Source organism: Theropithecus gelada, chromosome 12 (genome assembly GCF_003255815.1).
Source record: "Theropithecus gelada isolate Dixy chromosome 12, Tgel_1.0, whole genome shotgun sequence".
Classification (NCBI taxonomy): domain Eukaryota; kingdom Metazoa; phylum Chordata; class Mammalia; order Primates; family Cercopithecidae; genus Theropithecus; species Theropithecus gelada.
The window spans coordinates 52,667,601-52,692,358 of NC_037680.1; the positions used below are offsets into that span (position 1 = coordinate 52,667,601).

At 34.1% G+C, this 24,758-nt stretch overlaps 1 protein-coding gene across 5 annotated transcripts in view; it reads left to right on the top strand.

The window, feature by feature from the left end:
• The window catches only part of MTX2 (metaxin 2), a 70,024-nt gene that overhangs the window by 10,619 nt on the left and 34,647 nt on the right, over window positions 1–24,758 (top strand). For 3 of the 5 annotated variants that reach the window (XM_025405392.1, XM_025405390.1, XM_025405388.1), the window contains exons 2-3: window positions 14,827–14,874; window positions 15,819–15,865. In XM_025405392.1, coding sequence (XP_025261177.1) covers window positions 14,827–14,874; window positions 15,819–15,865 — 95 coding nt within the window. Of the gene's footprint in view, window positions 1–8,839; window positions 9,593–14,826; window positions 14,875–15,818; window positions 15,866–24,758 lie in introns of those variants that run through there. The other 2 variants (XM_025405391.1, XM_025405389.1) reach the window with 1 other exon arrangement.

The following is a 24,758-nucleotide window of genomic DNA, read 5'->3' on the forward strand; positions in this document are numbered from 1 at the left end:
TGGCCTGAGAGTAGTCAGACTTTTTATGTAGTGACTCAGTATACCACATACAAGTGCCTAAGCTAGCAAGGTAGAAGTTGCACCACCTTTTATAACCTACTCTCAATTGTCCTGCAGCATCACTTCCACAATATTCTGTGGGTTACAGTGGAGCTACAAGCCGGCCCAGATTCAAGGGAAGGGGAATTGTAGGACAGGAATTACTGTTGTGGACGTATTTAAGACATATACTTTGCCACAGTAACCAAGGTGGTACTGCCTGTTTTCGTTAGATCTGGGAACTGACAAAGCACACTCATGACTGAATAGAGGTTCTAAAGAAGGATGGGGATAGATGGGGAGTTGGGGGTGAGTAGCGTGGGTGGTCTTGTACATTATAATTAGTTACCTGTGGAACTCTCTGAAGCTAGTGATGCCTGCCTAAACATGCATGCATATACAAATACTCCTTTATTCTCACCAAAGGCCTATTATATGGAAAAATTGAGGATGGAGTTAAGAAAAGTATAGTTTTCAAATACTCTGTGTGTCTTTGGTTAGGAATCACTGAATGATTTGGAGAGAAAGTGAATTCTTGAGTTTACACTGTTGAATTTGGTACCCATTGTTGAGATGTTATCATTCCTTAAATTGGTTCAATGATTTTATTTTTAGAGTTTTAGCAGTGTTTTTTGTTTTTGTTTTTGTTTTTGTTTTTTTGCCGTCAGATACCTTTCAGGCTTTAGATAGCAAAAGACCTGCTTGTATTTTCTGCAGAATATGTTCATTGAGTACCTAATTTGAGCTAGGTGCTCTGCCAGGTGTTGGGGGTGTAAAAATAAGTAACAATTCTTGCCTTTCTTGAACTTATATTCTTTTGCAGAAATAGATCATTTTAACATGAAGAGCTATATCCTATAGTAGAAATCTGCACAGAGGTATCTAATTTAGTAAGCCTTTGCTGAACATTTTGCCTCCCTTTCCTCAAACTGCGTTGGGGGTGTTAGGTTTTTGGTAAATATCTAAACTCGTCTTCATGCCCCCTACCTTCTATCTGGCATGTTTTGGATTCTTTTTTTGGATCCAATTCAGATTTCATCTCCTTTTGTGAATTCTTTCCTGTTTTCCTCAGGCAGATTTAGTTATTTCTTCATGAATATTTCTATAGGGCTTTATACACACTTTTGTTCTAATGTGGATATTAAGAATTATTGATTGAAAATATACTGTGAGCTGGAGACTTTATAGGGTACTTACATAGTTTATCTACTTTTTTTTTTTTGAGATGGAGTCTTGCTCTTTTGCCCAGACTAGAGTGCAGTGGCACGATCTCAGCTCACTGCAACCTCCATCTCCTGGGTTCAAGCGATTCTCCTGCCTCAGCCCCCTGAGTAGCTGGAATTATAGGCGCGCACCACCACGCCTGGCTAATTTTTGTATTTTTAGTAGAGAAGGGGTTTCACCATGTTAGTCAGGCTGGTCTCAAACTCCTGACCTTTTGATCTGGCCACCTTGGCCTCTCAAAGTGCGGGATTACAGGCATGAGCCATCACGCCTGGCCAATCTAGTTTTATTCTTCCAATAACCTAACAAGATAATTAATATTTCCCTCTTTTACAGTGAGGTAATTGAGACAAGAATAGGTTAACCAGTTTGGCCAAGATAACTCATACAATAAGTTGTAGAATTGGGAGGGGAAGCCAGGTATGTGTGACTCTGAAATGTATGTTTTTTCCCTACACCACCTGTATTTGCTTAATATATTTTAAATGGTTATGTGTACCTTAGTCACCCCTAATCCCAACTCCCTCTTTGTTCTTCACTTGCTCAACAAAATTAGATCCTAGAGGGCAATAACAGTTTTATATTCATCTTTGTCTTTGTATTATAGTTTTGAGTACATTTTGGATGTTTATCACCTGTTTGTTCATTTAAATGCTTTTAATATTTTTTAGGGGGAATCCTCTGAGCATTTTCTACTGTGTTCTCATATTCATAGGGAAAGTCTTTGATGGAAAGATTACCTCATTTCCTATTTTCTTCTTCTTGGAGAATCTTGCAGTTTTGTTAACATTTCAGGCAGTATACTAATAAGTCAGATTCTCTGTTGGGGATAATTTGTTCTATAACTAGCTGGGAGTAATGAAGGAAGAGCAATAGTTTTTTGGTTAACTAGCTTGATATGAGATAGCAAAGTATATGTACAGTACCTGGAACTGTAATCACGTAGTAGATACTTAAAAAAAAAAGGTGCTGTCATTACAGTGATTGTATTTGGTTTACATGGGAAGAACTACTTAGTTTGAAGGATATTTGTTTTCTATCTCTAGAGTTAGATTTAGAGAACCATTAAACTATTGCACTGTGAAGGTTAATGTTGTTGAGGTCTGATAGTTGTGTGGGCCTGTTTTGTATCTGTTTTTTGGCCAGATGGATTGGACCTTTACTCTTAACCAGCTGTTTTTCTATAGTTCTGCTGTTGATCTCATACTCATTTTTAGTTCTGTGAAAAGCTCAGTCATTTTAAATTTCAGATTACCATTTTGAAAATGAAAATTAAAAGTTTGAGTACCAACTTCAAGACTCTTCTCTGTTAATTTATCATAATCATATGCAGTTGGCCTGCTTTTTATTGGAAATTAATGAAAAATAATGGATTTTTTTTTTCTTTTTGTGATGGAGTCTTGTTATGTTGCCCAGGCGTGCCTCAAACTTCTGGGCTTAAGGGATCCTCCTGCTTCAGCCTCCCAGGTAGCTGGTATTACAGGTGCATACCACCATGTCCAGCTATGATGGATTATTTTTATAATGGATCAAAGTCTAAACATAACCATTTGAGAACATGACACATACATACTTATTAAGAAAGAATGGAAGGTTTTAAATTTGACTTGTATTTATTTACTTTACCCTGAGTTATTGGCTTGTTGGTGTTGTGAATTTGTTTTCTTGACCCTTGTTAACCTCTAGAAGTTTGTCAGGTTTACGAAATTGGTCCTTGAATACCATTTTGAAATTGATCTCTAGTTACAAATAGATAGATATCACAACTGATGTTCATAATTCCTAACTTATTTTTACTTTCCTTATCTAATACTTCTAATGGAAAAACTATCATGTTACCACTTTGATTGCAAAGTAAGTGTGGCCTGAGTTCATTTATCTTAAAGGCTTTTTCTTGAACATTGTAAAATAGCAACATGTTACTAAGGCATGTTTTAAAACATGGCTTTAAGCCATAGCCACAATGCTTAAGGAGAAAAAGATAGTCAAAAATCTTCTTGAAAAAAATTTATCTACACACATCCTTACTACCATTTTCTCTGAGATAAACGAATGAAAGAGATAAAAAGAACGTAATCTTATCTCAAGTGCCATCTGTGTCTCTAGGATAGTCTTTGTTGTGGTGTTCACAGACCATCTGCATCAGATTTACCAGGAGTGCTTGTTAAAGATGCAGATTTTTGGTCCTCATCTCTACAGTATCAGAATTTGAGTTTAGGAAATACATAACTGTATCAAGTTCCTCAAGTGTACAGGAAGAGTTGAGAACTACTGTTGTAAGATAATTATACTTGCTTTAATTCTAATAATTATTACCCAAGAATATTTATTTGTGAGCTCTGCAGGAGGTTAGCTAATTTAGTTGTGTGTTCACCGTAGAGTAATACTACTTGAGTTCAAATCCTGGCTGCTGTCACTTACTAGCATTGTGACTTTGGACAAATTACTTATGCTTGTGCCTCAGTTTTCTTATTGTAAAATTGGGAAAATAATAATAGTATCTACCTCATAAAGTTGTGGGGTGTTTAATATATGTCAAGCACTTACATGTACAGTAAGTACAATAAGTCTTTTAAGATTTTCTATTCAGCTTTCTTGAGATATAATTTACATACCATTTTAAATTTATAATTCAATGATTTTTAGTATATTTACATAATTGTGTGACTATTACCACAATCTTTTTTTTTTTTTTTTTTTAATTTTCCACTCACCTCTCCAGTTACCACAGTCTAACAGTAGGTTTCCATCACCTCCAAAAGAAACTCCTTGCCCATTTGCAGCCACTCCTCATTGCCACCACCAGCTTGAGTCAACCATTGGTCTACTCTGTTTCTGTAGATTTGCCTCTTCTGGACATGTCATATAAATGGAATCATATGTTTTCTTTTGTGTCTGGCTTTTTTTTTTCATTGGGCATAATGGTTTTTGAGGTTCATCCATGTATTCATGTTGTAGCATGTATCGGTACTTCTTATTGCCAAAAAGTATTCCATCATATGGATATACTGCATTTTGTCTGTCGATTCACCAGTTAATGAACGTTTGAGTTGCTTTCCTTTTTGACTATTGTGAATAATGCTGCTATGACCGTTTGTATATATGTCTTTATGTGGATATTTATTTTTATTTCCCCTGGGTGAATACATAGGAGTGTAATTGTTGGGTCATATGGTAAAATTCTGTGTTTAACATTTTGAGAAACTGCCAAACTTTTCATGGTCCCACCAAGCAACATGTGAGAATTTTCGATTTCTCCACATTTGCAAAACATTTGTTATTGTCTGTCTTGTTGATTATAACCTTCTTATTGGGTGTGAAGTGGCATCTCATGGTGGTTTTTATTTGTATTTCCCTAATGACTAATGATGGTGAGTATCTTTTCCTGTGCTTTTTGGCGGTTTGTATATCTCCTTTGGAAAAATGGCTATTCACATTCCTTGCTCAATTTTAAAAATTGGATTATGTTGTCTTTTTATTATAGGGTTGTAAGAGTTTCTTACATATTTTGGATATATGCTGTGTGAGTTTTGCGGAATCTTAATTGCTATCATTATCATAATCATCATCTGCCTAAATAGAAGTCTAGTTTGTATCTGGCCGGGAGATAGATTCTAGTTATTCTCTGGTTTTATTGGGCTCCAACTTTGGTTGTGAGAGGGAAGTTCTGCCTTCATTTTTCTGTGTTTTCAATCTTTGTTGCTTTTCATCTTGTGCTTCGAGAATGGCAGGGTATTAAGACCCATCTGCCTTGGGTATTCGACTGTCCTCATTCATTCATTATTACTCACTCTGAGTCTTTTTTTTTTTTTTTTATTCTCGAGATGGAGTTTCACTCTGGTTGCCCAGGCTGGAGTGCAGTGGCGCGATCTTAGCTCACTGCAACCTCCGTCTCCCAGGTTCAAGCGATTCTCCTGCCTCTCAGCTTCCCAAGTAGCTGGGATTACAGGTATGCACCACCATGCCCGGCTAATTTTGTATTTTGTATTTTTAGTAGAGATGAGGTTTCACCATGTTGGCCAGGCTGATCTCGAACTCCTGACCTCAGGTGATCCACCCACCTCAGCCTCCCAAAGTGCTGGGATTACAGGCGTGAGCCACCGCACCCAGCCCACTCTGGGTCATTTTAATCTTTTGCTTACTACCTTGTTCCAAATGAATGGGTTGCTGGAGATAGTGAGTTATTTGTGGAATATTATTTGAGTTATTTGCCGTAGTTCAGTAAATTGGAATTCATTTGGTATTTTGGAGATTATACACTGTCGTGTATGTTTTTTTCCTTGGTTTTTGTGTAATATGTAGCCCAAACAGAATTAAGCCTTGTTATATGTATACCAGATAATATTGTCATAATGAGGTAGACTTCAGTATTTTTTAGTGTTTTTAACTTCAGGCATTGTAAAGGTACACATAAGGAGACAGGCCACATGTGCCTCTAAAATAGAAGTGCCTTATGGGCAGTTACTTGGTTTTCTTTATAATTTTGCCTTTAGCTCTTAGAATAGTGCCTGACACTTTATATGCATTCAATGTATTTATTGAATGAATGGTAAAACTGATTTGTAGCTGTGGCTAAATTTACTTTCTGAAATAAGATATATGTATAATTTACTATACATATTTATATACACTGAGTATCCCCAATTTGAAAGTCCAAAATCTGAAAATGCTCCAAAATCCAAATTTTTTTGAGTGCCAACATGATGCTCAAAGGAAATGCTTATTGAAGTGTTTTGGATTTTTGATTTTTGGGTTAGGGTTGCATAGCTGGTAAGTATATAATGCAAGTATTCCAAAATGTGAGAAAAATCCAAAATTTGAAACACTTCTAGTGTCAGGAATTTTGGATAGGGGATACTCAACCTGTATGCAACAAGCGATAATGGATATACAATAGACTCTTATGTCAGTCAGTAAGTTTCTTTTTCCTAAAAACTTATGATGATATGTAGCCAAAGGAATAGTTCTGGTCTGAATCTTCTTCTAGAAGAATCTTCTGGAATCTAGGACTACTTTTGTATTTGTGTCTAATACTTATGTATTTTGTCCTAGAATGTTTGCTTTCTGCTTCAGGATTTCTATTTTAATTGATGGTAGTCTATATCTTTGTATCTACACCTGCTTGCAAGTGTGTTTTTTAAGTAGCCTTACCACTGTGCTACACAATACTGCCTGCTTTTTTTTTTTTTTTTTTTTTAACGTTTATGGAAATGACAGTGTGACGCTGCACTTTCCTGTTCTCCAACACAAGCCATTTCTGACATAAACACTAATCTCCGACTATCGAGATAATGGGAAAATGGTTTTAAACACGTTTTGTGGGAAGAGTCACTTCTGCTTACACATCCTGTATCATATCATTAAACATTCCCTATGAAACACTATCTAAGGGGCATTACTATTTAATAATTTCATGATCATCATTATATAGTGTTATTTTTGACTTGCACTATAGTTTGCATTTTGATTTTCTTTTGAATTTAATACATAGCCCTTAAAATTCCAGTTTTGATAAAGTCCCATATCATCATATTTTAAGTCTAAACATCTTAAAAATCTATTTTAAATTAAACCTTCATATATTGCCTAAAACTTGATGGGTTTTGAACATGGTGTCTATGTTGATATCACTGATATCATTAGTATAATATTTATGTCAAAATAACAAATTTCCTTCTTTTCTCTGTGTGTCTTGCAGTAACTTGTCCATGTTTAAGAGCTGCCGAATGCTCTTTGAACATTTTGTTCTATTAGCAGTATTTGCATTTACAACTTTGGCAGGAAGCCATCCAAATTTGGAGACAGGCTACACATGTTTCTTGCTTCTTTTATATAACACTGTCTAAATAGTCTTGCTGTGCTGAAGAGATGACATCTATGAGGTTTCGGAATCTAGTTGCCTAAGGATAAACTGAGTTTGACTTCATTAGTGCACAAATGATAGGTTTGTGTAGAGTTATTATAGCATTAATCAATTTGATGGATTGGAAATATGACAGAACTGAAGCAGCATGTAATATTAGTGCCTATTATTCTACAAATTATGTCTTCACCTACAGTCATATGGCAGAGGAGTCATGTACATCAAGAGTGCAGAACTTTAAAAAAAAGAAACAAACAACAGAGGACATCTCTTTCATGGCCCTTCTCTTACCCTCTTACATTAGATCATTGAGAGATGGATTTCAGAATTAGACTAATTTTTTTTAGGTCATAGCACTTTCATACTTTGAAATACCTTGATTTGAATGGAATAAATAGATATTTAATCCTAACCTAATATTTAAGAGAATACTACAAGTAATATATAAAGTCTTTAAGAGACTTATGGCCATACATATGTGAATTTATTGGTTAGCAGTCATTTCATTAAAAATGATAATGGATTAGTAGTAAAGAATATTGATTTTTTGTTGTATTGGTTGATAAAGCTTAAAAATAGGTAACTTAAAGGTAATTAAAATGAATGAGAAGCAAATACTTTTTTGGGGGGTTGTGGGTGTTGTTTTATCATGTGTGCATTTCTAACATTTATGCATTATTTATTTTATGGCATTCAAAAGTTCAAGAATATGTGTCACTTCTTTTTGATTTTACTTTGTTCTCCAACGTAAATACTCATGAGCTTCTTTAAGAAATATTAATTTGCAAAAAAACTCTCCCACTAAAGCCTGAAACCTTAAGCAGCATCTCTTTTGCTCCTGGTAAAGAAGACACTAAATGTAGCATAATCAGGGCCTGGGCAAAATTGGGAAATAGGTAAAGAACTAACTGGACTTTTAATAACTAATTGGATATGCACTTAGTTATGAGGTGCTCTGATATTTGCTTTATTTCTAGGTATTCTTTTTGTCTGCAATATAGGGATATGTTTCTTCTTTATAAAAATGATAAAAATTTAATGGATCTTTTGTTAGAGAATACTATTAGAATAGTAATTCTAATTTTAAAGAGTGAATTAATGTAGGTCACTAGGAGTACCTTAGAGTAAGTTACTGCTTTAATATGAAAGTGGTACAGGAATTTCTTTATCATGAAATAATTAATTTCTAAAAGGTGGGTAGTTTAATTTAGAACTCTTATAATAAAGATATTAGCTTAAATGATGCCTATATAAAATTTAATCGTTGTTAATTTAAATTTCATATTTTGGCATGTGTTATTGTAGAAGTCATCTTCAGTTTGGAGCAGTTGAGAAGCCAAGATTTTAATTAATAACCTCGGGACCACAAGAATTTTTCACATTCTAGGAATTTACCTCCTAGAAAGAGAGAAAAGATATTGACATAACAGTATGATAGAGTAGAAAATGATATATAAGAAAAATGCAAACTGCTGTGGACAGTATAGATAAAGGAGAAATTAGATTTGCTTAGTCCTAAAAGCCTTTTTGATGGATGTGGCATTTAAACTTGGTTGAGAAAGGTATAGGATTTGGGTATATGGCAGTGAAGGAGTATTCTGAACTTAAGGGGAACAATTTGAGCAAAGTCACAAAGATGAGAAAGTATGAAGTTTGTGGGGGAAATTTGAAGTACTCTGGTTGATACAAGGGTCATGTTAGGGAGGTAGTAGGCAGGGATCCCCATTCTCCTCACTAATTCATGTGTGTTCCCCCCGCAAGCTTTCTCCTTGGTCAAAAAGGATGATTTTATCAGAAGAGAGCAAGACTCTTCCTTGCTCCAGAGTACATGAATGACTGGGTTTCCTGCAAAAACTTCAAATAAGTTGTTATTTAATTAGAACGGTGTTCTCCAATGTTGGATGAGATGTATGTAGGAGCAAGGAGTGATTACTGACTTTGTCTGACCTTGGGAAAGAGAAGAGTAGAGAAGAAGTTGTCCTTTTGGATTTTGTCTTTTCCCAAACCAAGAGATCAGCTTTTTATAAGGTGTGGATAATAATTTTCATGATTCATATATTTACATATGAAGACAATTATAGAGCTCGTTTCCTAGAATGATAGCTACGTGGTTGATTTGTAGATTCATTGCCCAGTTTAGGATTTCCACTTTGGGCACTCCTAGGGAATAACTAGTTTTTTTTTTTTTTTTTTCCTTTCATGTCATGCTTTACATGTAATGTATGTGCAAGACAATCCTTTGAAATACAGGAAGAAAAACATATAAATTAACTATATATTACTTACCTTTGCACTAACCCTAAAACTGGAAATCTCTTTCTATACAATGTTTTTTATTAAATATATAGTTTACATCAGATGTTACTGCTGTATCACTCCTCAGTTCAACTTACCTGGCAATCTCACTGTTCCCCTTTCCATTTCCTATGACTCTAACCCAAGAATCACCATTTATGAAAATTTCATGTCCTTATCAATAAAAATTTGAGCATGCAGGCCTGAATTTAGAAATCATAAAATTGTTAATTGCTGAGCTGATATATCATGCAAATTATAAAACATATACTAAAAAAGAAAGTAGAGTTAGAAAAGATAAAAATTCAAATTCCAGGAATTTTAGGCAGCTATGTAATATTTTTTTGAGTTGTGTTATTGGTTGTAGTGTTGAAGTTGTTTGAGTAAAGTTTATTTTATTTTTTATGTTTTGCCATGAATTTTTGTTATCTTCCCTGCTACATTCTTAGCCTGCATAGTACAGAGTAATAACAACAATGATGATACTGCTAATAATGAAAACAAATGTTTATTCAGCCGGCATTTACTGATAACCTGCTATGTGCTAGGTTCTAGGGATGAAGTGGTAAGCAAAAATCAGGCGTGAATGGTGGATTCATGGTGCGTATTTTCTCATGGAGAAGGTAAACAATCAACTACTTAAATGTAAAAATACAGACGGGAGTGCATGCTATAAGAGCTTGTAAAAGGAGTGTTTGAACTATTAAAGGAGGTCAGCGAAGACTTCCCTGAGGATAGGACTGGCTACATAATTTTTAAGGCCTAGTGCAAAATGAAAAGGTTCAAAAATTACTCACTTTCAAGACTGAGACAGCAGAACTATAAACCAAGCAGGGGGCCCTTCCAACTGCAGGCCCTATGCAACTGCACGGGCTATACGCTCATGAACCTGGCTGTACCTGAGGAAGTGATTTTCGAGTTGAGATGTGCCAGTATCATAGGAGGATAAAATTGTTCCAGGCAGAAGAAACTGCAGGGGGGAAAGTGGTGCATTCAGAAACTGGATGAAGGCCAGTGTGGCTGGAGTGCAGAGTCAAGGTGGGGAATGTGTGTGTGATGAGGTAGGCTGGTAGAGAGGGTAACTTCAGAGACCAAGTAGAGCCCTGTAGGCCATGTTGAGGATTTTGGTCTTTATTCCAAGAACCACATGTAACTATTGATGTGTCTTAAACGTAAGATTTACTTTTGATGTGGTAAGAAAACAAGTAACTTGCACTTTGACTGCATTGGACAACTTTCTTCCTCAGCCTCCATTTCTTGCCAACCCCCTTTTTAGAAACTTTCTGTCTCACCTTCTATGTTTTTTCTAAGTCTGTCCCTTCATTTAGGTGTGTTTAAAATGGCACTTCACACCAGAGGTGCTTTTGGTGATAGAAACTGAAAATAGGTAGAGTAGGCGAGTCATGACATTTTATTTACTATTGAAGTAGTTTGTGGTCTAAAACATTTCAGGTCAACTGAAGAAAAACTAGTAAAATATAAAAATGTTTTATTATTGTTTTAAAATGATTTTTCTTTTAAAATGCCACAGATTTTTAAGATGTATATTGTCAGCGCCATGATTTTAAATCCTTAATCTCTCTTTTACACATGCTGAGGAACAAGGGGTGATTACTGACTTTGTCTGACCTTGGGAAAGAGAAGCGTAGGGAAGAAGTTGTCTTTTTGGACTTTATCTTTTACATAATAGGTATTCCCAAACCAACACATAAGCTTGCTTTCTGTTAGGTGTGGATAATAATTTTCATGATTCATAGGTTTACGTATGAAGACAGTTATAGAGCTCATTTCCTAGAATGATACCTGTGTGATTGATTTGTGGATCCATTGCCCAGTTTAGGATTTTCACTTTTGGCACTCTTAGGGAATAACAAACTAGAGATTTTTTTTCTCTTGTGTCATGCTTTACATGTAATTATCTGAGCTCTGTCACTGATACGGTTTGGATGTTTGTTCCCTGCAAATCTCCTGTTGAGATTTAATCCCCATTGTTGGAGGTGGGTCCTGGTGGAGGTGTTTGGATCATGGGGGTGGATCCCTCATGAATGGCTCAGTGCTATCCTTGATAGTGAGTTCTCTCTCTCAGTTCACACGAGATCTGGTTGTTTAAAAGAGAGTGGCATCTCCCCGCCTTCTCTTGCTCCTGCTCTTGCTATGTGTGACACCTGCTCCCCCTTTGCCTTCTGTCCATGTAAGCTTCCTGCAGCTCTCACCAGAAGCAGATGCTGGCACTGTGCTTCTTGTACAGTCTGCAGAACTGTGAGCCAAAACAAACTTCTTTTCTTTATAAATTACCCAACCTCAGATATTTCTTTACAACAATACCAACAGCCTAACAGAATCATGTAAGGTGATGCACTTAAGTCAGTGATATTTATATTCTCTGAGCTGCTCATGGGTAAGAGAGGCAGCTGGTCATTCTTTGTATACTCTACCATTTCCTGTCTACTGCATGATAAACTGCAATTCCTGGCTGCTGGCTATATGGGTTTATATCAGTCTATTTGCCTTCTCTTTTTAAGTCATAAATTCTATTTGTGATGAAAACACTGGATGTTTTGGTAGAGTTACCTTCTGAGAATTTATTTTCAATAATGATTTCTGAGTTGAAACAGAGTTTATGTCTTAGATTGAGTAAAATATTCACCCTTTTCACCTATTTCCAGCTTTAGATTCTTAGTAACAGAGCTTTTGGTATTTGTAGGCAGCTTCTTTGATCTTATTTGCAGTGAAGTAGTATGTTGCAAACTTTCTGTTACTTTCATGTTTGTCTTTTGGATGAGATCTGGAGAATCCATGGGGGTGATGATGAATTAACTTTTTTTTTTTTTTTTTTGAGACAGAGTCTCACTCTGTTGCCCAGGCTGGAGTGCAGTGGTGCGATCTTGGCTCACTGCAACCTCTGCCTCTGGGGTTCAGGCAGTTCTCTTCCTCAGCCCCCTGAGTAGCTGGGATTACAGGCACCAGCCACCACTCCTGGCTAATTTTTGTATTTTTAGTGGAGATGGCCATCTTGGCCAGGCTGGTCTTGAACTCCTAAGCTTGTGATCCACCCGCCTTGGCCTCCCAAAGTGTTGAGATTACAGGCGTGAGCCACCACACCCGGCTGATGAGTTAACTTTTAACTGAAATTACTGACCACATAAATTGCTGTTCATATAAGAACTCTGTTATGTTACAGAGTAGTGAAGTAGCTTCTGATTTATCAGAGAATACTTAGATTATATTCAGCATATGTTTAATACTAGTGTATGTAAAGGTTGGTGCAAAAATAATTGCAGTTTTTGGCATATCATTTGTTGGATTCTTCTTTGTAAAAGCCATAAAATATCAGAATCACCAATTTTAACACAGTAATACAGGTTTAATACAGTTTTTGGGCAAAAACTGCATTACTTTTGCAGCAACCTAATACTTCATTGTTTTAAAAATTTGTAATGCATGCCCAGTATGTGCACAAAATAGCTAACCAAGAGTTAAAATTACCACAATTTTAAATTAGAATGTCCTGTTACCTTAACATAGATGGTAATATTAAGTTGAGTAAAACTTTAATTAGCCAGCATGTTTAGGGAATTAAATGGTAGGTTTAATCAGATATCTTCTTTCTTTTTACAGACAATTAACATCAACTGTATGCAAAGCATAGTACAGTGTATGGTTCACAGATGCATATGACACATCTGTGTCTCCAAGGAACTTGATTTCAATATTTATTCTTCGAAATGTTGTGAATTTTATTCCTATGCTTTATTGCTAGTAAGATTAATATAATGCATATAATTGAATCTTTGATGATTTAGAATTTTATAACAAACGAATCTCATTGTATTGTTTTTAGTATAGATGTAAGCAATATAGGTGTGCTGACTATACAATTTATCCGAAAAGGTTATTTTTTTGAGTAATTTGCTGATGTCAGCTTGTTTTTGTTTCCTTTTATTTTAAAAACTGTTATACAAGTTAATTGGTTCTTAATGAAATTTTACTTTATTAAAGTTGTGACAGCAAAGTATTTTGTTTCATTGCTGTGTTGGTATATGCGTTGAAATTCAGTAGCCCTTATATATATGTGTAATATTGTGGGGAACAGCATACAAAATTATGTGTAGTTCATTATTTACTTGATGTTTTCATGGCATTATCTCTAAATATGAGTTTAATTTTGTGTAGCCCAAACCAAACTAAACCTAAAAGTCACATTTGTTATTTATTGTAATAATACTGTGTTTTTCTTTTTATTCTAAAGTATAAGTAAAAGCAAATTAAGGAGTTCCTTTTTCCCATTCCAGGGATTGCTTTAGAACATTTTAAATGATCAGTCTTTAAAAAAAAATGCTTCACATGTACAAATTTATTTTTAAAAATCAGCCAGAATTATATATTAAAGTTATTTGTTGCTATGTCACAGAGACTAAATTAGTATAAACACCATTAGAAATATAACAATTATTATCAAATCTCATATATTTAGTTGCTGAGAGCAAATGTAGTTACATTATTAAAATGGGTGATTCTGATGTTTTGTGACTTTTACAAAGAAGAATCCAACAAGTGATATCCTGATATCCTATGTATTCTGTCAGTGGAGCCATTGCTTCTTAAGTGCAGTTGATTAGACAAAGTTCAAATCTAGTGCTTTTCCCAAACACTGGGAGATTGGTAATATTCTCTTTGTAGCTGCAGTCTTCTCTAGATGAGAGATTAAGGGTCAAGTCAAGTTTCATTTCAGGCCTAAAATTATCTTTACTGGCATTATTTCACATTGTAGTTACGTAATGCTTCATCACGCAACTTTGCTCTAATTGTGTTTGTGGGGTGGTGTTGGTAGGGTCAAGACAATGAAATCTTCTGGAATACAACAGGATTCCTCTGTATTTTTAAATACTGCCAGATTGTGGGGAAAGATGGACAGTTTGATACAGATATATTTGATTCTTTCATATAATGTCCGCTTGAAAGTTTACTTTGTTGAAAGTTTACTGTAAAATATTAAAAATATTATTTCACTACATTTTTTTGTAGTAAATTAGACATCAGTATCTTTTTATACATATGAGTAATATTTAGAATATGTCTGTGTTTGAAAGAAGCTAACGGAATTGTAGCATATGGGCTATTTTGTTTTTTTAATTCTCATTTTGGATTGGGCAAGGTATCTTCCCCTCCTCCCCACTAAAAAAAAATCAGGAAACGATAAACCAAACATGCTTTTAAAACAAGTTTTCTGACCTACTTATACTGGTTACCATAGAATCTAAGATAGTGTGATTAGTTGCCGTGTATACGTCAACCTTAGCAATTGACTTTAAATGCTCTAGGCAAATGTACATGATTATTAATTTGGTTTGTTATTGATACGTTTTTGCTCTATGTGCCTAATTATCACTGCCTTGTTTCCATAGCTGCAGAACCTTGGCCTGAAAATGCTACGTTATATCAGCAATTGAAAGGTAAATTCTTGTTCACAATTAAAAATGGCTTTGTATCAAGCTGTATGTATTACAAAAAAATCCTCAGTAATACAATTTACTGCAAAGAGAATATAACATGTAAAAGAAGGGATTCCCTTGTATAATTTGTCTAGGAGGTTTTACCTAAACTTGTATCTGCCAGTGTAAACCAACTATTCATGGCCTATAAGGTCCTTAGTTTATTATTGACTTGTTATATTGGCTGCTGTAGGCGGTGTAAAATGATGTGGTTGCAGGAGAAGTTGGCAGATTTACTGCACCAATAGCTGAGACAGCAGATTTTTGAAGTCCTGTGGTAAAGTGGGCTCTCAGTAAAAAGGAACTGTTAAAATGTATAGGCTAGGATGGTTCAGGCTCCCTTTAGCAGCTCTTCATATATCATCAGATCACATTATGGACCCCATTTGGGGCTTAGCAGCCTACTACAGTTGTCAGAAGACTGCAAAGTAATGAAGACTAATAGGCAGCAGCCCTAGTCTTCTAAGCATGGAATTTTTATTGCAGCAAACTTGTCATCTTTCTTTTGTGTGACAGACCTAGATACACTGTGCAATATTAACTGCAAGCTGGTTTTATATTATTGTGAGTGCTTTTACTTTTAACTAGAAGGGTTTCAGCAGATTTTACTTAATTTTAATGAAGAGAAACATTTCTTGAAAACGAAAAATGAGTTTGATTTTAAGTGAACAATTTTAATTACATTGCTGATAAAATGAGATAAGTGATCAAATAATTTTAGAGGGAACTGTCCTAGTTTATCATTATTTGTGATAATTTAATCAAAATTATAATTATATAATAACATTGATATAAAACTTTTGAATTTAGTGGTAGGCAATACCTTTGAAAAAATATAAATACTTTTTAAAAATAAAAATATTATATTCTATTTGGTTAAGTTATGCTTCATTGTATTTCCACAGGGGAGCAAATTTTACTTTCTGACAATGCAGCTTCTCTTGCAGTGCAGGTAAATATGTAAATAATATAATATGTTTTTCACCCCCTATGTGATTTGCATCATTTTTCATTGCAATTATATTTTTCCCCTTCCAAAAAGTCTGATACTATATGTTTAGATTTTTTCCTGTGTGATTTACCATTATCTATATAACATTGCTTGTTTGTGAAGAATAATTTTATTATGTAATATTCAGTTAATTGTCAGTATATAAAATAAACAAATTATTTTTTTTTTAGAAATCACTTCGATGTGCTAGGCACATTCTGTGTCTCAGCAGTTGGTTTGCTTTGGCTGGATATGATGGTGTTGATTATTTGGGGTGATATGTTCATTTGTGGACTCACAATTATTTCCTAATTAATTTGTTAAGATTTATTTATCACATATTTTTAAGCATTGTTTTGCTCATTGCACTCATTGGCCGCTAACTTTAATCTGTTTGGTAATCTTGTAGTAGTGTTCTGGTTCTCTAGCCACTCCTGATATATTTATTGATTACATGAGTGTTTATTATTCCCAAAACCATTTATGAAATGTAATAGTTCTTCAAGTTGTATATACCATTTGTATAATCCAAAAAAAATTAGTGCCCCTGTAAACTTTAAGCTGCATTATAGGAAAAATAGGATACTTGCAGATGTTTTGCTTAAAAAACAATGTTTATGATGTAGGTTATGGAATTATAGTTATCCAATCATTTTGCATATTTAGCTGCGATTTGCTTAGCTTGTGTAGTTTAACATAGGACTGAGCATGTAGACTGTATCCACTAAATGTCTGTTGTATGAATAGTTTATAAGTGTGGTGAAAGTAGTCATGCCTTGATAACAAATGTAAAAGTAAATGATTTGCTGTGTATAAAATAGTATTTTCAATCTTTATATCTTTGGAAAGATAGTTTCAAGGCACTGTGAATATTTTAGTTGAAGCACTGATTCTTAACCCTTTTAAAATTGCTATTTTGGGGATAACCCTTTCAGGATCTGGCAAAAGCTGTAGAACATTTTTCCAGAAAATATACCCAGGCTATTCTGCATGTGGTTTCGTTAGGTTTACTGAGTTTTCTGCTGAAGCTATCTGGATCCCCTAGGAAGAGCCCCTGAAACTACATAATAGTAGTTTAGGAAGTGCTGAAATAATTTTCATCAAATAGAAAAGTATTTTGGGTAGGAATATACAGTGTTTTTCAACTGGGCAGCTCTTTAGTACTTCCCCTACTGCCATCCTGTGACATTTGACAATATTTAAGTGTTTTTGCTTGTCAAAACTGTTGAAGGGTAGAGTGCTATTCTCATCTATTGGTTAGATGCCAGAGATGCTGCTAAAAATCCTAAAATGTACAGAGTAGTCCCTGCACAACAAAGAATTATCCAGCCCCAAATGTAAATAGATTTGTCAAGGTTGACAAACCCTGGAATAGATGGGTTAGCCAGTTTTCAGTACAAACCAAAATACCATTATATTACCATTTAAAAATAACGTTTCAAATAATCCAGAGAAGGGAGGAAAAAATAAATCTTAGTGTGTATTTTATTTGTTAATTCTATTTTTATGATTTCTATTAATTTGCTTTCTTACGGTTTCTCAAATCATAGTTGCAATTAAAAATAAAACCAGAAAAAAGGACCTTTTACAATGTAGAATTTTCCTTAACCATTTCAATGTTTTTATCCTACATATGTCACTTCGATGATAAATTAAGCAGCATATATTAAAATTTCTTGGTTTTCTTCAATATTCTTTGGCTTGACAGCTGATAGTAGCCATGACTATAAATGTGACTTTTCCAGATATCTGATGTAAACTTTATGGAGTAATTTTCTTCTATATAGTGGGCCAGCATTCGTTTAGAAGAATCAGTTAAAGGCCTACATTTGATGTATAAAATTGATCAAAACAATGTGACAGGTATCCACAAACTGGATTATTTTCTAGAAGATACCAGATATCAAACATCAGATATTTTAATAGTCTGCCAGTTAGGCCATTAGGAAATTTAAATTTTACTTAACATATACACTTGGTGTTTGTTATGCCCCTGAAACTAAGTGGTTAGGTCTTTTTGGACTCTAGGAACTTTTATGATTTCAGTTTAAAAATAAATGTTTTTTTCCTGTAGGTATTTCCCCTTAGATTTTCTATCCTTCACTCTTGTATGTTGAGTATAGTGAAGTATTAGTATAGCATGTTTCTCTGGTCCCTTGAGCCAAATGTGTATATATGCAGTATTATACACACATGCACACGCTAGAGAGACAGAGAGCTATCTTCCATTCTGTACTTGTGCTTTGAAGGACTTAAGCTTATACTGATTAGAAACAATAACTTTGATAATAATTCTCTGTTACTATTCTCTCTTACCCGCAAGTCCAAACCAGCCATCTAATAAATACATAGCATTGGTCACATTTGTGATTTGAAATTTTCTAGAAGCCTCATTTTAAAAAAGTAAAAAGAAATAGGCAGAATGTATTTTAATAATATGCATTATTTTACCCAGTATATCCAAATATTATTTTAATATGTAACCAATACATAATTTATTAATGGGACATTTTTTATATTAAGTTCAAAATCTGAAGTGTGTTTTACACTTACGGTACCTCTCAATTTATGCTAGCCAGATTTCAAATGCCCAGTAGTCTCGTGTAGCTAGTGGCTTTTGTGTTAGACACTGTTATTAATAATAGAATACAATATGAGCAAGACATAATATACTCTCCAAGGTTTTGGCAAAAATTGTTTTGTTTAAGAAGTTTATGTCTATTGACTGAGTATATGCTGTCTTTTATAGAAGATTCCAATTGGTATCTGTTTCAAAAACAGCAAACCCTAAATAGAGCTCTTTATTTCAAGTTTGCTCAAATATAAAATAGAGATATAATAGAAGCTATCCTGTTGGGTAGGATAGGATTGAATATGTTAACATTGAATATGAGAATTGAATATGTTAACATATGTAAATCACTTAGAAAAGTACCTGGCATATTGTAAATATGCAATGAATGCTAGTTGTTACGTTTTTCTCTCCTAATTCTTTGAAAGAAATACACATATTCAGTGTCAGTAAGAGGAATGGAAGCTTGCAGGCTTGATAGTACCTGAAAACACTAGAGTAATTGAAAATAAATGTTATGTGTAAGAAGAATCTTGTTTGGACATGCTTGTGTTTGTGTGAACATTAATTTTTGTAATCATTCTTTATCTAAAAATTAATATTGAATGCTTTAATGCAAACAATTTTATTAATACTGAATAATATGTTTTAAAACTATTTATTGAATACTTTTATTGCATAAGACACTCTATTAAAAGCTTTTATGTGCAGCATTGCGTCCAGTCCTTCCCATGACCCTAGTGCACAGTAGTAGTAGTATCCTCATTTTAAAGATGTGGAAACTGAAGCTCAAAGATGCTTCGCCCACATTCATAGAACCCACAAATTGTGGAGATAAACAGAAAACAACAACAACATTGGCTGAGTGCCACCTGTGCTTGTCACTGTGCTGAGCTCTTAATTCATACTAACCCATTTAATCCTTATAACAACTGTATGAGGTAAGTGCTGTATAGGGTAGGTATCATAAATAATCCTTTCACACAGCTACCCTATGAGGTAGGTACTATTATTATTCCTATTTTCCTACAGATTAGGAAAGTAAGGCAGAGAGGTTAAACAGTGAGCTCAAAGTTAAATAAATAGTGCTTGGCAGAGCTGGAATGCAGACCTAGGAAGTCTGGATCGACAGTCCACACTCATAATACTTGGCTGCATATTGGTCTAGTCCAGTGATACAGATCTTGAGGTTTTACCTAACAATAAGTGATCATTTAATCACAAATTATTTCTGACATTTCTTAGTAAATTATGTCTTATGATTAATCGTTTACATTAAGGAGTAAAAGAACATGTCTTAGCTTTTGTATCTTTGAAATGGGATAAAGATAATCTTGCCTCTATAATATTATGAAGCTCAAGGTAGGTAATAAATGGGAAATTCTTTTGAAAAAAGTGAAAGGAATAGGAATGTAAGATGTTGAATACAGAATTAGTGCCTATTTTGACTGTAAAGATTTATGTACTTATTTTGTGAGTGTCTTTATATAATAAAATGTTACTTTCCAATAAGTTTTAGAAGTCTAATGTGCTATCCATTGTGCAACAGAGATTTTCTAGTAAGTTTTAGAAAGAATTTTGCTTTATGTATGTGAAGCCAGTTTTAAAAATCTGGGGTTTTTTTTTTTGTATGGCTTAATCTACATATTATAAAAATTTGACGTTTTTTTTGGAGTGTCTCAAACTGATGATCATTATTAGAATATTGCATGAACAAGTAATCTTTTTCCTTACTTTTTACTTCAAGTTAAGAATAGCATTTAAGCTCAGGTGTCCTTGTTCCATTTAATATTTTTACTTTTTCTTATTGTTTGTTAATAAATGCTTTTCTCTAAAAGTGAAAGGGAAGACAACAGAAAAAAACTATTTTCTTTCTGTTGAATATAGTATATAATTTGAAAGTCAGCATTTTGTTTTGTTTTGCTTTTTTGAAAAGGAGTCTAGCTCTGTCGCCCAGGCTGGAGTGCAGTGGTGTGATCTCAGCTCACTGCTGGCGTGATCTCCACTCACTGCAACCTCCATTTCCCAGGTTCAAGTGATTCTCCCACCTCAGCCTTCTGAGTAGCTGGGATTGCAGGGATGCACCACCAAGCCCAGCTGATTTTTTTGTATTTTTAGTAGAGATGGGGTTTCACCTTGTTGGTCAGGCTGGTCTTGAACTGCTGACCTCAAATGATCCACCCGCCTCAGCCTCCCAAAGTGCTGGGATTACAGATGTGAGCCACCACACCTGATCAAAAGTCAGCATTTTTATAGGCCCCATGAATGCTGGAACATAAACACTCACATTTCAGATTTGATGATAAATGCTTAGCTGACCCTTGCATTTTCCTTCTTTTAGCAAATGAAGCTTTCTAGAAGGATGGATTAATTATTGGTTAAATGATAATATCGAAATGTAGTGTTTGGGAAAGAGCAGGAGAGAGGAATATCTGTCTGTCTTTTGAGGCTGCAGGTTGATTACTGCCTTAGAGACAAAACTTTGAGTGTGAAAATACAGCTACTGTAAATTTGTCGTGTCATTTAAATGGCCATAGTAGACAGCTACCTGCAGAATTTTAGAGGAAATGATTTTGAATTTTCAGTTTGGTTGGATACATTTTGTTTTAAACGAGTTGTTCAGGGTTTTATGCCATTTTAAAGGGTCAGTTTAAACCTGATGTAAATAGAAGTAGGATGGACATTAGTATATGTATTTTAATAAATAATATAATATTCTATGAAAAACCTTTAACAAATTGACAAAACTTTATTAAAGCCTCAAAGTATAAAATTTTATGTTTTTAAAATTTGTACATTCCTCTTAATTTGATTGTCCTCTGTCAGATGAGGCTTCTGAATTCACTTTCAGGGTTAGGTGAAGGAAAGGAAAGCTAAGGGATAAATATAACTTAGTGTACATTTATGAGATACAGAGACTTGTAAAATCCTTTTCAGTATTCCAAACAAGCAAAATGGAGTCTGCAGATGTTTGTTTGATATCAGTGAGTTTAAATTCTTCAGACTGATTGTCTTACATTACATTATTATAGTTTGTGTGCCAGAAATGTTAAAGCATTTTGGTGATTTATGCTTATAAGACCTTGGATTATTTCAGTATATAAAATGTGATCTTTATCAAGATAATTGTGAACTGAAATTGCAAATAGAATTTAGCAGTTTAAAAAACAAATCTCAATATTAGTTTCTCAACACTTAAATGGCATGGTGTATATAAAACATTAAAATTGGTCAGTGTAGAATTTGTGGAAATGAAGTATATTCCAAATAGAATTAGGTGGCTATAGGAGTTGTTGTTTTTAGTAATTCGTGAAATAATGTGAAATGGTTATAAAGGGTAATGGTTTGCTAATATAAATATATATTTAACTTAACAAAATTCACACTCCTGCAGTTCTGAGAGATTGCAACTTAGAATAACAACTGTATACTTTTTTGTTTAAAAAGTAAATAGCAAGCAGGACTTTATAATTTGTTGCTATTAAACAGAACAATAAAGATACAGTAGTAAGATGGAAAAACAACAGCCTTTTTTTAAAACAGAAAAAGGCTAGAATTCTTCATTATTAGATATACAATATCAACATAATCAATCTAGCAACATTATATTTGAGCTGAAAATATACTTAAATTTGAAACCATACACTACCCTGTGTGAGTGAAACATCTTTCATATAGTTCTAAGATGAAATTACCCTTGAATGAATAGCATCTTCATTTATCTTCAAACCCCTTCTGTGCTTTTAGTGAATCTATTCTTTCAACATTCTACAACAAGAATTACATTATACCTTTATACCAGAGTACTTCTGCAGTGTGAAATAGATTGGTTTGGAAAATGAACCTGGCTTTGCTATAAATTACATTCACAGGTACAAAGAAATTTGTTATTTTGTTTAAAATAGTCATAAATATAATTAAGGTCTTAATTTATGTTAAACTACAAATATGGCTATTATGGTTACTGGATTAGGAACTTAATCTGTCACTTCAAGAATGATACCTAACACTTTTCATTTATAACCTTAGATACTTTATTTCAATTACGGGGTCTGCAGCTGTTTGATATAAAAATGAATTATTTTATAGATAGATTTGTTCATGGTTTTTAATTTTAAATCATGCCTCTTCAGTAAGGTAGAAAATAATTCTTCAGTTGTCACAAATTTTCCTTTGTGTCTGGTTGAAAAAGGATATGAATTAAAATTCACAACCATTTTTATTTTGTGTCCTGAAAATGGCGTTGCATGCTTGAGAATAGTCCTTAGTGAATTCTTACATAAAATATTTCAAATTTAATTAGGAAATGAATAGAAGCTTTGTCTTAAAGAAGAAAAACTTGATGTCTGCTGTCTAAGGATAGCTTTACCTGGTTGGACTGAAAATGGATTGCTACCTGTCTAGAATTTGAATAACTTTGTTCATGTGACTTACATAAATTTAGAAGCTGTGTTTATAACCCCTCGAATCCCATGGTATTAATCAGTGTAAAGCATCTAATCTTTAAAAGGTTATTAAAGGCAATTCTTTAAAATTTTGATTTACTTTTATATTTTTATTGGCAAGCAATCCTGATTTTATTGCTTAGGTGCAACTAAAGAGAGTGTGCTGTGTATCTAACTTGAAAGACAAATGTTCATTTTGTCTTTGGAATAAAGAAGAGGAAAGAAGACATTGGTGCTGGTCATTGGCAAGTGTTTCAATACTGAGTTACTATTAGTTAATTAAAGAGAAATGAGTGTATTTTATGTTCCTGCCATCTACTAGTTCATCCTAAGAACTTTAATTTTTTTTGTTATTATTTTTCTCAGTTGGGAATTTTTTTCTAAGTAACAAAATTTTAAAGCATTCATTATAGGAACTCAGAAAAATAATATATATATTTTTTCCTTTTCTCCCCAACTGTTCATTCAGTGGCAACTATGTAACTGCTATGGTGTTAGGTTCCTGGGTTACAAGAATTGTTCTTTCTGTACCTTTGACTATTTTATAACTCTTGCTTAATTTTGACCCTACAACTTTATGAAAGTAGTAAACAAGATAGACATGGTCTGTATGTACTAATGAAGCTTATATTCTTGGGAGGAGGGGCTTTTATCAGTTCATTTATCGATTTTATCAGTGTGTTATTTATATGTAATTCTCACAGGGAAAGCTTGTATCCTTCTCTATTCTAGTTGTCTTTTTTGTTGCTTTCGGAAATAACCTGATTTTTTTCTATAGCTGTCAGATGTTGATGTATCTAAAACTGACTTAGATATTCCAGGAGTAGTTTCTAGGTGAGAGTTTTATTAAGGAAGGTCAATCTGTGAAGTGATATGTCTTCAAATGTGCTCTCAAATAACATTTCATATTTTTTGGTAACAAATTCACTCTCTTTAAAGCTTTTTATGCTTATTGAATTGTGGTTTCTGTTTTCTACATAGATAATAATAATTATTATTATTACTATTATTTGTACTTTAAGTTCTAGAGTACATGTGCACAATGTGCAGATTTGATATATAGGTATACATGTGCCATGTTGGTTTGCTGCACCCATCAACTCATCATTTACATTAGGTATTTCTCCTAATGCTATCCCTCCCCCAGACCCCCACCCCCTGACAGGCCCCGGTATGTGATGTCCTGCCCTGTGTCCAAGTGATCTCATTGTTCAGTTCCCACCTAAGAGTGAGAACATGTGGTGTTTGGTTTTCTGTCCTTGTGATAGTTTGCTGAGAATGATGGTTTCCAGCTTCATCCATGTCCCTGCAAAGGACATGAACTCATCCTTTTTTATGGCTGCATAGTATTCCATGGTGTATATGTGCCACATTTTCTTAATCCAGTCTATCATTGATGGACATTTGGGTTGGTTCCAGGTCTTTGCTATGTGAACAGTGCTGCAGTAAACATATGTGTGCATGTGTCTTTATAGTAGCATGATTCGTAATCCTTTGGGTATATACCCAGTAATCAGGTTGCTGGGTCAAATGGTAATTCTAGTTCTAGATCCTTGAGGAATCGCCACACTGTCTTTCACAATGGTTGAACTAATTTTCACTCCCACGAACAGTGTAAAAGCATTCCTATTTCTCCACATCCTCTCCAGCATCTGTCGTTTCCTGACTTTTTAATGATTGCCATTCTAACTGGCATGAGATGATACCTCATTTTGGTTTTGATTTGCATTTCTTTGATGACCAGTGATGATGAGCATTTTTTCATTGTGTCTGTTGGCTTCATAGATGTCTTCTTTTGAGAAGTGTCTGTTCATATCCTTTGCCCAGTTTTTGATGG